The sequence below is a fragment of the Patella vulgata genome, chromosome 4 (genome assembly GCF_932274485.2).
Source record: "Patella vulgata chromosome 4, xgPatVulg1.2, whole genome shotgun sequence".
Lineage (NCBI taxonomy): Eukaryota > Metazoa > Mollusca > Gastropoda > Patellidae > Patella > Patella vulgata.
In genome coordinates this window covers 50911724-50926631 of record NC_065882.2, presented here as the reverse complement: position 1 = coordinate 50926631, position 14908 = coordinate 50911724, and the positions used below count along the sequence as shown (strand labels likewise).

The window sequence follows — 14908 nt, the reverse complement described above, 5'->3', positions numbered from 1 at the left end:
TTCAATGTACTAATGGTAATGATTTCAGTGTCACATGTAACCTATACAAACATCTGATAGAAATTAGACCTTTGTCTTAGATTGACTAAATATTGTTTTTTGTTCAAATTAATACTTTCAACAGCACATATCAGAGTATAAGGTAGCACACTATTTTTGGAATCAAGAAATGCAGTATATTGAAGCCATATTCTTTGATTGAAAGCTTTTTTTATTTAATGCAATCTATTATTACTTAGCCAAATTAGCTACTAGCTATTAGAAATCTTTAGTATATAGGACAGATGGCTAATACAAATGTTCATAGATAAATTGGTAAATGATACTCTAGTAATTAATAAACTTTTTAAACCACTGTAGTTCTAGTAACTTTGAGTGAAAAAATTTTAAGGTCCCCGACCGTTATATTTAAAGTGGTACTCTATCTTTTTGCTTTTTGGAATTAAACAGATAATGTTACTGTCATAAAATAAACAAAACTGCTGTTAATTTCTTACTTAAAGATGCATTATGCAAAAGTTCCTGAAATGCCATTTCCTGGTCAGAAAACACTTATAACATGAGTAAAATTGAGTACTACGCTTGGGTATTCATGTTATTTATTAAGAATTTTGCAAGAACGTACAAAGTATTGTGAATCTGTGACAACTTATGAAAGTGATAATTACATCATTTACATGGACGTATATCTTCGATATACACGTATTGTTGTGGTGAATATACATAAATTTGCAACTGGCATAGGTCAATATTATAGAAAAAGTACAATCTAAGCAGTTGTGGACTTTAATTTGATGCACAATAAAATATGTGAAAACATAACCTACTGGTAAAATTGATAAAATTCATTATTTTTGCCCTGAGTGCCAAAGTAAGAGTACCTCTTTAAATTGTTTTATAAGAATAAATCTTTTTTTCTTTTGGTGTAGGTAGATAGAATAAGCTTATATTGTTGCTTAGCATGCACTGCAAGTTAGGCAGCATTTGCACTGTTTTTCTGTTTATTCACCACTGTTTACTTTGCTGTGTCTTTAGAGGTCTAGTAGAGTTGTTTTAGCTCACATAGGAAATAATAATGGAAGTAAGCACCAGTAAGTTGTATTTTAGTCAAGATTGGAATTTAATATCCTCATCTTATTAAACGTTAACTATCAGTTTGCCTTTCTGATCAACAATGTCAAAAATTGTTGCTAAGTGGTAGTTGTATTTTTTAGTATTCTTTCTCTTTACTGCTGATAACAGTGTATTATTACTACAGTACCAATATTTTCAAATTGATCAGTGCAGCTTTGTACACATGATTTTTTCAGTACTACAAACTCATTGCAATCATACCTGTATGTCATTTGTCATTCAATTATGGAAGACCATGATCTTTTCCTTCAGTACTACAAACTCATTGCAATCATACCTGTATGTCATTTGTCATTCAATTATGGAAGACCAAACAGTTATTGATAGTTGTTACTGCTTATTATCTATGTTAAAATCAGCTGTAACAATTACCATAGAAGTTAGGAATAAGGGACTTTTGAAAAAACATAATTGTTTAGTCTTCTATACAATATGTCATAAATTCAGGATATATTTAAATTGTGAGCACTTCATTAAATAGGAGATATTTTCAAAATGATTATTTAATTCAGATGTGATGGACATTAAACATTAATTATGGAATGCAAGTTCAGGACAACATTACTCATTAGATTCTTAGTACATGTTGCATTTACACAGCTAATTGTTAACAATTTATTCTTTCACAAATTAATGCACGAGTTTTCAGTAAATAATTGAGACTGCCATATGTAAAAAACTGTAAGGTTTTGAATGGATCATTATTATTTACAGTGGATTTTAATGCTATTTTAAAATTTGCCCTATTTAAGGAAGAGATTAGCAGAAAAGCTACATGGTGGACATAGTTCTCAAAATACATTAAATGAGATCACTGACAATGATTCCACACTGAGGTAACCAAGGGACATGACAACTTATACATTAACCAAAATTTTGCAGGTCTATAGATAATAACGAATTAATACTAGGGTACTAATCTTAATCTAGTAATCGCTTTATGTAATCAAACTAACAAATTTAACATAAATGATATAACCCTGACTGTGTAACTGCAACGTGAATATTATCATGTTATGACCATTAATAATACTGACATTATTCGCCTACTTGGTCAGCATGAGATATAAATAACTATTACAATTACTGAATGCAAAATCTCTTGTCTCAAGGATTTCTGGATGAGTCAGATATTGAAAGAAAATATGTATCATAAACTTACTTGAAGTCAAAATAGTTTGATTGTACATTAGTTTAGCATTAAAAGTAGCATTGATAATAGGACCAGACATTAGGATGATGAGTTAAAAAAAAAAAAGAAAATTTTTAGACGATGTGGTCGTATATTGCCATAGGTCCGGCATCCACTCTATTGAATTAAGATTTATACACAGTGTTTCAGGTCAAGCTTATTGATTTTCAAAAATTTCTTATATAATTATTGATCACTTTGAAAAATCTTGTGGATGTTCTAGAGACTAAAGTTAATATCCGATAGACTTTAAATGAACACACAGTCATGAGACGAAGAAGCCTGTTGATTTCAACAATTTCCGATAATTACTGCCTGAGTTATGGCCCTTGATCACTTGAGAAATCTTCAGGACGTTTGACGCTCTAGTGGCTAAAATTAATAGCCCATTGACTGTAAATTAATACACGGTGTTTAAGGTTAGGAGACGGAAATGTCGATTGGTTTTTCAATGATTTCTGATAATTACTGCTAGAGTTATGGCCCATGGTCACTTGAGAAATCTTGTGAACGCACTAGAGGCTAAAGTTAATATAAATTTATACACAATGTTTAGGTCATGAGACAAACAATCGAAACAAATTCTAATGATTTTTGATAATTACTTAATGGGTTGTTAGTTTTTAGTGTGTTGTAAATGCTTTCATTACTAACTGCCGGACGACTAAGCTGCTGTGGGCATATGTTTTGTTGGCTGGCAACCTATCTTTTAATTGACTTCCCTCAGAATAAACTATAGAACTTTGAATCTTGCATTGCATGACATAATTATTTATTTTGAAAAATTAGTGAAATTGTGATGATCAAATGGGTTTAAATTTGCTCTTTAGTGCCATATTCTTTTGTCTTTTTCTGAAAGTTTTGTCTAAGTATACTGAGATATATAATATAATCAATACCATATGTAGACCTACTGGCATTACAATACTCAGATTGTCACTGGTCATCAAATGTTTTATTATTTTAAGTTTTGTACATGGTAAGCTACATGTTGTCAGCACTCAGTAAACTAAATTTAGATGGACTAGCCCATTTGGTCTATTGAGTCTTTATGTTCATTTAACATGCTTATGACATTCATTCATTTATTACACAATTCCAATTGCTTCAAATTTGCTGCCATTAATAATATAGCCAAGTGTATTTGATTTCTAGATCAGCAATTGCTTGTATTTCTTTTTAATGAAACATAATTCATTTAATGTAAATAGTTGTATAACCTTACCTTTAGTTTTGAAATAAATACTTAATAAATGTATAGTAAGTGTCCCAAAAAGATACTTTTCTGACAGCTTTTAATACCTTTATTGACTTTTTTTATTTATAAGTATATTCTGCAAACAAATTAAGGAATTGAACAAATGAGTTAAATTACTTATATGTGTGTAAATTAATTGTTTTCAAGGCTGAAATCTGAATCACTTGGTGATGTGGAACTTTTTGAACCTGTTAGCAAATCGGGTATCAGTCCAGAACTTTCTGATTCTGAAAGGTACATAGTGTAGAGTAAGATGCACGTTACTTAATAATGCCAAGAATTTGGCATCTGCTTACACATATAGAGAATGATCAGACTTATAGAGAATGCTGACTGCTGTACATGATTGTTTTATTATTTACATTGTTTTATCATTGCAGCACTTTTAATTAGTTTAAATTAGTAAATATTAATGTAATATTTTTATGTGTGAAGAGAGTGATGTATTATTTTTTGAATGCTGTAAAGGTGTGAGTGATTATTATTTGTGATTTTTATGGTTAAAGATTAAAATTCTCTAGATTCATATTTATATACACATTCCCGATTTTACTTTCCACTTTGAATGTACATAGCATTTCTTTAGCTTTTACATCTACTGCTATGAAGGGGTTCTTCTACAATACAGCTCATAGAAATTTAAATTGTAAAGTGCACCTGCTTACGGTATACAAGTTGCAACCTTTTCAAACATTATAGGCCTATATGGTGATCAGAGATGTGTAGAATTGAATCTTGATCATGTAAATATCAGAGCTTTTGCTTTGTATAGCAGTGATTGTTTTTTAAGCCGCTTGATCGAGCTCGTACCAGGCATAATGGGCCGGAATCTCTATCGTGGAGAGATTTTGTCTAGCACCGGACAGCTGAAAATTGCTTTCCATATTTTATGTCATTGACAATGGTCAGAAGTCATTGTGTATGTAATAAGTTCTGGAGCTCTATAAATCTTGTACATACATGTGCCTTTTATACATGTATGAATGAAAGGAAACACTCTCCCCGAGTCCTTATGGTATACCAAACTGGGAGAGCCTTTTAAGAAGAGAGAATTTTGACTTTTGCAAATAGGAAAGCCTTTTTCATCTCACCAGACAAATATAGAAAACAATAACCATGCAAAATAAATTTATTGTGCACTCCTTGATAATGGTACATATCTGCTATGCTTATCAAAGTCTTCAAGTATTTTAGTGAGGTTGGCATTTGTTTTGGATTTGTTACCATAATGAAATCTTCTCTAAAGAATATTTTAGGACTTTGCAATATATACACCCTTTATTTCTACATTATTTATTTTTTAAGTGTTCCAAGGTAGTGGTTATTGTGTACTGTAGTGTTTTTTTAAATTGCATGTGAAAATGTGTCATTAATGTAATTGACTTAGTTTGTCACTACAAACAAGCTGATTTTTTTGACTATTTGTAACTAGTGCTATACTAGTAGAATTCTGTAATAAAGTTCAGGGCTATTTGCCATAAAACAGTAATAAACCACAAAACTTCTATTTAAAGATACATTATGTAAGATTTAGATAAAGAGCTAGATATTCTTGCTATAATAGTTCAAAAATAGATAATGCAAAATGAATATATTAAACAGTTCATTCAAATTGCTCTATTGTCAACGAAGATATTAGCATTTGAAGGTTTGACAAGATGTGTTCATTAATTACAACCACTGTACTCGGCTTCTCCATGTTTAGATTAAATCAAAATATGGCTGAACCATTCTTAAAATATCAGAGATATAAGATGTCAATACAGACTTGATTATGGTCTTGTCATGTTAAAACATGTAACATTTCAGGCCTAAAGAAACACCTGCAATAGGCAGATTTAGCTTCTGCATAATGTATGTTTAAAAAGTGTTTTTCATAATTTTGTCATTTTATATGCTTTTCCCATTTCTTTTTGCTTCTATGCCAGTCCACATTGTACATCCATTGCTTTTCTCAAAAGGTCTTTCATTTCAATCTTGGATCAGATTCTTTACCATTAATTTACCATAAACTATTAAAAATGTTAGTTTTATACATTTAATTACATGGTTTGAATGAGAACAAATTATTATACATTTATATATCTTAAAATTTCAGTACTGAAAATGTAAATGGTCATGGTCCAAGTACTCATCGTGTTGCTGTACGCAAAGCTTCCAACGAACCTCAAGTATTTGCCAGAGCAAGGTTTGTATCTTTTATTTTTCATTTACACATATTATCTCAATTCTTACTGTTTTATCTCTCTTTTTTTTTATTTGTAAAAAGTTAAAGTCTTACTTTATATTATATTAATGAAATGAAGTTTAACATCCTACTTTACTACGCCAACTAGGCTAATGTTGCGTGCCATCTTGGCAATTCTGCCTGCAAAGGACCAATTGTGAGGGTTCTATTACATGAATGCCAATGTGAACACAGGGCTTTAATTTTTAGCCCAATCTGAATGACTAGATGCCGCATCTCTCCAATTGTCATTATTGTTTTGGTAAGGGATGTTCAGTATAATCCATTATACTGTAGCAATAATTGTCGTTCAAGCTTGACTTCCATATTAATAATGGATTTTATTTTCGTATAGAATGATGATAGTAAACAAAAAGTTTTACAATAAATTTATAAAATGCAGATAGAGAAAAGTTTGCATGTTGAATAACTAGTGCTATTATGGTATTAATTTAGAATATAGATAGATAGATAAGTGTTTTGAAATTATATGGATTTAACGTATATGATACATACTGCTGTGTTACGGTTCAGTTGCCAGTCAGATTGTACTCAATATGCGTAAAATCAATTATTAGCTGATTGATTCCAAGTAATTATTGACAAATATATCACTCCGGCGGAAGAGGACATTAAATTAATCTATTCAAACACACAAGTGATTATTAAGCAGGACAGTCGAGCAGTTCATTAGTTAAAATTTATTCTGAAAACATGATTTACAATCCCTATATTATTATCGGATTTGAAGGACTTTATTTAAACCTTGACCAAAGTGAGAATAAAGAGGCACATTGAATTTGTTTAAAATTCAGCTGTATTTATAAATATGTGACTGGGGTGTATTTATAAGAAGTCTTATTTGTAGCCTTCTTTATTTTGCCCTACATTCAATTTAATTTTAACTTTTACAAAAACTACATTGAAAATGTCAATGAAATGAAAATATTGTATGGTGTTTCCTGGGAATTGTTACTAACCTATTTTGAATACACAAAGTGTATGGCTCCAAAATAAAATACTACATATATGTTTCTTTCTTACATACTGTGGGAGTATTCAAGGAAATGAAACATGAAAGACATTGATACTCTGAATTACCTGTATTATTATAATAATTAGTATGGCAGGTGATATTCAGTTAGGTCTTGTTTTTATCATATATCACAAATTATCTTCATTATAAAAATAATTACGTAATAACAGCAAGTTTCGACTACAAAATGCACTTTCTCATGATAAATTATCTTATTATGCTGTCAGTCAGTCAGGATCCATTTTACTTCAATACAGACATCCCCCCCCCCCCCCATTGATAATATTTTTTTACACAAAAGTAGCCAAGCTATACCAGTACATGTAATCATAAATAGAACATTGATGGGTTATGTCTAGACTTAGTGAACAAGAAAAAAATATATTATTGTTTCACAGAATGTTGATTTTAGAAACTAAAGATTAATTATTGTAAAGTGTTCATATTTTAGAAGTAGGCGAGAATCTCAAATGCAGAAAATCAAAATAATAAGACAAGAATGATTTAAAACACTTATTAGTATTTTTACAGTAAACCAAGCACAAATTATTTACTTTCCTTTTTTTAGTTTTTAAATAGTCTCTTATTAGCAAATATCTAGTTTTTCCCATAGATTCAAATCACTTGTTTGCCATATTACATTATGTATAAAGACAATCCATTTTTTTCTTCTGACTCTAGTGAGAACAGATTCAGGTATGGTAATAAACGGTTACTTGGTAATGGGTTGGTAGTAGATGGTTGAATTGTCTAGACACATTTTTTATCTTGTTTTTTTTTCTGATTTCTTTATATATATATATTTCAATAGATGGAGTGGCTTTTTTGCTTCATTCCTATATTACTATTAGTTTTCTTCTACCTTTATAAAAAATAAAGTTTCAGCTCCAAGTCTCCACCTACATTTCCTGAGTGAGTGATCTGTGAATCCCTAGATCCGTAGTTTTATATACTCATAGTTCGGTTATATTGGATGCATGCTAATTGAATACTGCATAGAGACAATTAGATGTTATAACATACTTGTTGTCCTTGTATGTTGAATAAATCAATTGTATTGGATGATGAATATTATACAGTATTATATAACCGTACATAAAAAAATAATTTGAGATGCCCTATTTGCTTGATGAGATATTGTTGTTGAATTAGTTAGATACATTGTATATGGAGCAAATTAGCCAAAACTGGGATATTGATTTTAAAACTTCATGATTACTAAGTCAAGAATAACATCTTTACATATTGTAAAACAAAGGTCGTTCTTCAAAATTTTATAATAAGTTAAAACTAAATAATTTTCAAATTCATATCAGTAGTGTCGACCACTCCCACTCTAAGGATACCTAAATTTTTTCGGAAAATTAATTACATATATGTGTTGAATGCATACATTGTATGGTACCTGAAAATTTAGAGTAAAAAAACTTTTTATAAGTTAAAAATCAAAATCGAACATTTTGCATGTCATGCATGTAGGGTAGTCTTTAAACAGAGACTATGGTGTACTCTTGTTATTGTAATATCAGTATTGCACTTGGAACATTTTGTCAGTTGATCAAAAAAGCATGTTATTGTTTTAAGTTTTCTAGTTGTAGTAATCTACACCAATAATGATAGAATAAATTCATGTATAGAGTCTTATTTCCTTACATCTTCACAAGATAGATTATAACGATTGATCAATTGCAATGATATCGTATTTTAGGTTTTTGTTAAATCAGGCTTTCAATTTCACTAATTCATGAACACTTTCAGTTTGCACATCCATCAAATTAGAACTAGATTGAATAATATGCTATTAGAGTAGACTGAATAAATACATGGTTGTCATTAATTTATAATTTACATCATCTTTATTTTGCAGATTTCGTCATGCTGCAGTAAGTGCTTTGATGGGTGGAACTGTCAGTCATACAAGCCACAGTCATTCTAAGTTACCCCATTTAGTGGATGTTGTGGCTAAGATGAGAATCCTCAATGAAGCATCTAAGTTAGGAAAAGCCCCTGAAGGTAATTATCATCAAATATAGACTGTATGATTAATTGAAATGGTAGACATAGTGTTGGGCTTCAAAAGAAATAATAATTTTAACACATAATTGAAATGATTAAAAGGTTTTGGTGCTCCACTGATTATACTTGTATGATACTTACATTATGTATGTTTTTAAGATATGTTTTTTGGTGAATTAGTATCAAAATGTAGAGCAAAAATGTGCAAAGGTAACCTTTTGCTTTAACTACTTTCAGCTTATAGGATTGTATTCAGTTTTTTACTAAATGATAAAAAAATATAATTGTGAAATGTTCTTGAGGATGAATTAGTTATTTTTCCCTATCATTTTTGGTTTCTTTTTCTGTAGCACTAGAGAGACAAATTTTAGTCTCACAAAAATTTGAAGGTGAGATTGAAAACCTGTAGTGGTATTGATATTGTAATAACTCTTAACCCTTTTCTCTACTTTGACAAAGATTAATAAACATTGGATATGATACATCTTAACATATCAGATTTAACCTTAATGTACTTGTTCCATAACCCTTAACTTTACTGTACCCATTAATAAGTAACGTAATTACTCCCTGTAGAAGTATACTAAAAATGTAAGGTTATTATTGTTCCGTTAACTAAGGACTTCACATTTTTTTCTGTATTACTAATTTGAGGGGGATTTGGTAGTCAAGTGGTTTGACGCTTGCTCTGTCATTGTGTGGTGATGTTTCGATTCCCCACTTGTACATGACAAAGACTACGGTCACCTGTCCATCCTTGTGATTTTCTCCAGGTCCTCCTGTTTCCTGTTAAGCCCCCCCTCCCCCCTTTATGCGCAAGCGAATTATTGAAATAAAATTGAACTATATGTTAGTACTGAATTTACCGAGTTTGTGTTGAGTGAACTAAACCATGTTAGATTTGAATTTCTTCTTAGGCTTCTTGTCTATCCAAAATTATTTTGTCTGTCATGTAAGTAAGCTTATATTTGGTAGCAGTACATGAGTGTCAATAAGTACTGGAATTGCCCACAAGGGTATTGTTTTAATGTCATACATAACTGAATGGATATATTTGAATTTATTTATATCGCAGAATATAATACTATAAATCAACTCTGTAGACTTTCAGATATATTTACAGTTATATGGCAACTCCTACCAGACTATTTTACTGGAAGTTATGGTTCAGTTATAACTATACTATTCAAAAAAAGTAGGGGATATTTGATTTTGGGGGCATAATACTAAAATATGCAAATGACTACGAAAAAAGTCACTATAGAACCTAACAGAAGAAACATTTCCAGTTACATGTGACGCCCAAACGCACCAATAGCTACCGCATGGAATGCAGGTGATGCTTGGGATCATCATGGGGGTCCAACCCAAGATTTGCACCACTCTGACTTTGAATGTTACAGTCATTGTGGCATTGAATTCCAGGGTGGAAACATCAGTTTAATTGTTTTAGTGACCAGAAAACAAATTTTGATATGCGTCGGCTTACCCAAAATGAAAGGTTACGTGCCCTTGGCATGCTACAGATCGGCACAACACAGGCGGTTGTGGCGCGGACGATGAATGTTTCTCAGTCTGTCATAAGCAGGCTATGGTCCAGATACCGTGATACACAATCTGTACAGGACAGACCACGCTCAGGTCGACCAAGGGCGACAACTCAAGCCCAGGATCGATTTATCCGTACCTTGGCCTTGAGAAATCGTGTCATCACAGCAAATCAGATCAGCGCTCGTCTTCAAACAGACACTGGTGTGAGAGTGAGTGGCCAGACGATTCGGAATCGACTGCATAGGGGTCACCTTCGCGCCCGACGTCCTCGCGTGATCCCTTGTTTGAGAGATCATCACATTCAGGCAAGACGTCGTTGGTGTAGGGATCGTCAACACTGGGATAATCGACGCTGGAGCAATGTGATGTTTTCAGATGAGTCAAGGTTCACTGTTGATTTTTTGGACAGACGTAGGAGGGTGTGGCGTCGTCGAAACGAGCGCTTCCAAGATGGTAACGTCATCAGACATGATCGATTTGGGGGTGGTTCTGTTATGGTGTGGGGAGGCATCACTGTTGCTGGAAGAACGGCTTTACATGTTGTTGCAGGGCGTGTTACAGGCCAGTACTACCGGGACAACATCTTGGCAGTCCATGTTGTGCCGTTCGCACGACGTCATGGCCGCCGTTTCATCTTCCAGGATGACAACGCAAGATGTCACAGGGCCAGGATCGTTACAGGTTACCTCCAACAACAGAACATCACCACATTACCTTGGCCAGCACTGAGTCCCGACCTCTCCCCCATCGAGCATGTCTGGGACATGCTTGGACAGAGGTTACGTCAACGTCAACAACGTCCTGCCAATGTCCAAGAACTTGCTGCTGCGTTGCAACAGGAATGGGACAATCTGGACCAAAATGACCTTAGACGTCTCATTAGGAGTATGCCACGTCGGATCAATGCTTGTTTGGCAAACAGAGGAGGATTTACCCGTTACTGACTTGGTTGTGATGCTGTGGTAACTTTGCTGTTTGACCCCGGGTATCATTTTACCCTTATAATGGTCAGTCTGTGCCTTACTTACTCTAACGATCATTTGGAATAAATCGATGAATGTGAACTTCATTTCATTTTGTCATTTGTTTCTTCGTCAGTTTCATTAGGTGACTTTAATAACACTTAAAAATCAAATATCTCCTACTTTTTTTGAATAGTATACCATGGCATTTATCTAATTATTATTTTCTGAACATCTGTCACACTGATCACATTTATATTTATTATAATTCATAAGCTGCAATTTTTCTGACAATGCGTTATCATTTTGGTGATAGTTATTTCAGAAATATGAATGTAAAAGGTTGCATTTCAATTTCTGTAGATGGTACTATGACTGGTACTAAAATATACAATATAATTATACAAATTATATGTAGTCTTATGTAGAAAGCTGTATTTGTTTTAGATGTGTACACTTGTAGAAATCATTTTACACCATGTTGTATGTGTGATTCACAAACATTTCTTTTAAAGAGACATTAAATAGATGTATAATTTTGTCAAACAATGATCCAGAATTTCTGTTTGTAATATAACATAACATTTTCTTGTGAATCGAGATAAATACATGCAAACATTATGTAATTCCTCATCTGTATGTTTGTTGCACTGTTTTGTGTTAAAATATGAACAAGATATCAACTGTTTATTTTGATTTGTTGTGAGAGTCTGATTCTCTTGTAAAAGATGTTGAATCAAGAGTTCTACTTGGTCAAATTTTTATTCAATTTTTATGTTTATTTATCATGTTCGTATATATAGCCTAAAAATAAACATAGATCAAGAAAGTAAGATTTATATTTTGGGTTATCAAGGTTAAATAAATTCCTCATTTAAAAAAAAATATTTTTTTTTAGTGTTTATTTTAATGTATATTGTTTTATTGTCTATGCAGGTGATTTAACAGGCAAATTTACATTTGCATCTGATCGTTATGCTGTATTAGAAAGTGCTGGTATGCTGGAAGTTGATGTTCTATTTCACAGACACATTCTGTAAGTTATTTAGATTAGATGTAATAGTAACTAGTACTCGTAAAAGAATGGCTAAACAATTAATATATACAATGTATTGATATGAAAGAAAATATCGGTTTTTAAAACAACTAGATAGGTTTCAATAGCTCAACCCTCTGGCTCTGTGCTGTTCTACTGACAAGGGAAAAGCAGGTTGGAAAATCCAGAGAACTTTCTCAACAACACTGGGATCACATGATTTGTATGCCATTAAAAGATTTTACTATTTTTGTTTATGATAATAGTATGTAAAATTTTAACTACATATTCTGGATATTTTGTACCATAATTAAATAAATTGTATACAATATTTGTTCATTTCAGATCAAGAGGAAAATTAAGTATAATGGTAAATATAATTTTATAACATTGTCTTACAGTAGATTTTATATTTTATTATTTATTTTACTGATATATAGATGTATGTCAGTAAACTCAGTTGTCTTAAATATTGCATTCATTTGTTTTTATAATGGACAAGCTAATTTTATAATTGGGATAATGCCTTTATTGTAATGTATTCTTTGTCCATGTGGTCTAAGGGGACATAATATGGCTTTAGGGTCGATGGTAAAAAGTTATCTCCCCTAACACACTAATTTGACATGTCAATACAGATAAAACCTACAAGATATCTCTTATAACCCCTTGATAACCAAGTCCCTTAACTTTTATGGGTACTACAACATGACAGACCAAAATCCACCACTCGTTTTCAAAGCGTTGAAATATAATTTGAAAGAAGTTTTATATTGTATTATTTTATATTGAACATGTTTTTGATATTGTTTATTTTAGAATGAGACAGTAACATATAAAAATGGAGATATACATTCCGGAGAAACAGAAGGTGTTGAAATGGTGAAAGGAGTTGTATCAGTAGATTTTGAAACTAGAGAAGGCTCAGCTAAACCAGGCAAAGATTATAAATATACCACAGGAACATTGGTATGTTGGGTTTGACCATAACTACTTGGGTATACAAATCAATAGATGTATATGATTGATATGAATGTTCAATAGATGTATATGATTGATATGACTGTTCTATTTTTCCAACATCAATACATTGTTTATCAAGTTTCTAAACAGAATGTCTACAATTGAAGTAGCGTTACTTGAAGATTGATTTTTTAATAATGAAAAGTCTGTCAGTGTGGAAGAATCTGTTTTACATTTATTATATTTTATCTTGACAGATATTTAAAGAAAATGAGTACAAGAGAACACTGCTAATTCCTATTATCAATGATAACCAGTATGAGGCCGATGTGGATTTCTATGTTATATTAAAGAATCCTAAAGGTGGTGGAGGATTAGGAGATCCAAGTGTGTCTAGAGTTACTATTGTTGATGATGATGGTAAGTAGATCTTATAAAACTGTCATACGTTAATATTTACAGTACAAATGTTTTTTACATAACCCAATGTTATTAGTGACACTGAAGTTTGTCAACAGCAATTATGACACAAATTAGCATATTTAATATATGTAATGATTCTTATAGATATAAAAAATTCCTGGTATATTAGGCCATATAACCCAGTATCTACTGTTCCAAATAGATTAATCCATAAAGCAAATAAAAATGATTTTTATAACACACTTGCTCTTTGTATGGGCTTCATTGTAATCATAGCTGACAAGGAAAGTTTCTTATAAGTTTTGCCATAAATATTTAATAAATATTTAATTGCTAATTGGCAGTTGAACGGTTTTAAGACATGCATGCAATTTATTTCTTTCCTCTAATTTCCTTTCATCTAACCTCTTTAATACTAATTTCTTTGTAATATTCACTTGACAGATTTTAGTCATAGTTAATTTATTCTTCCAACTGCCTTTTTTTAGAACCTGGTGAGTTTCTGTTTGAAGAACCACATTATCAAGCAGATATGAAGAAAGGACAGGTAACAGTTAAAGTCATGAGGGAACATGGTTATGATGGTAAAGTTACAATAGAATATTCTACAATGTAAGCATTTTTATCAATTTAGTTTTGATTCAATGTTTGTAATTCATCCATGAACAATATCTACAAATTATGTGTATTTAAAATTCATGAACAACATCTTCAAATAATGTGTATTTGAAATTAGCATATGTCTGGAACTGGAGAGGACTAAATCTGCTTTCTCATTTGGAATGAGGATTAGTACGTACTGGCTAGTTTATACATGTACATCTGAAAAATTTACATGACTGCTTTATTACCGTACATGTTTTGTCACGCTTGTGGATAAAAATGTTGTCATCTGCTGTATTTGATAATAGAGAGCAAGCTAATGTGCATGAAACACAAAAACAGAATAAATCAACCCATAATTTTTGCTGTGCATTTATTGTTGTAATCACAGAATCAGTAGACAAGGTTCATAAACTCAAAGACTGCAGATCCCCATATTTTAGCTGTTCATCTTAAAATAGTATTGGCATTCCAGTTTCTGTCTTTGTTAAGAAGACTCCTGTTTAT

At 31.7% G+C, this 14908-nt stretch overlaps 1 protein-coding gene across 7 annotated transcripts in view; it reads left to right on the top strand.

The window, feature by feature from the left end:
• Positions 1 to 14908, top strand: part of LOC126818347 (sodium/calcium exchanger 2) — a 54228-nt gene that overhangs the window by 30609 nt on the left and 8711 nt on the right. For 2 of the 7 annotated variants that reach the window (XM_050545707.2, XM_050545706.2), the window contains 11 exons: positions 1887 to 1970; positions 3732 to 3818; positions 5683 to 5772; positions 7529 to 7543; positions 8715 to 8860; positions 9214 to 9252; positions 12313 to 12412; positions 12758 to 12782; positions 13232 to 13381; positions 13633 to 13795; positions 14287 to 14410. In XM_050545707.2, coding sequence (XP_050401664.1) covers positions 1887 to 1970; positions 3732 to 3818; positions 5683 to 5772; positions 7529 to 7543; positions 8715 to 8860; positions 9214 to 9252; positions 12313 to 12412; positions 12758 to 12782; positions 13232 to 13381; positions 13633 to 13795; positions 14287 to 14410 — 1023 coding nt within the window. The remainder of the gene's footprint in view (positions 1 to 1886; positions 1971 to 3731; positions 3819 to 5682; positions 5773 to 7528; positions 7544 to 8714; positions 8861 to 9213; positions 9253 to 12312; positions 12413 to 12757; positions 12783 to 13231; positions 13382 to 13632; positions 13796 to 14286; positions 14411 to 14908) is intronic. The other 5 variants (XM_050545713.2, XM_050545715.2, XM_050545708.2 and 2 more) reach the window with 4 other exon arrangements.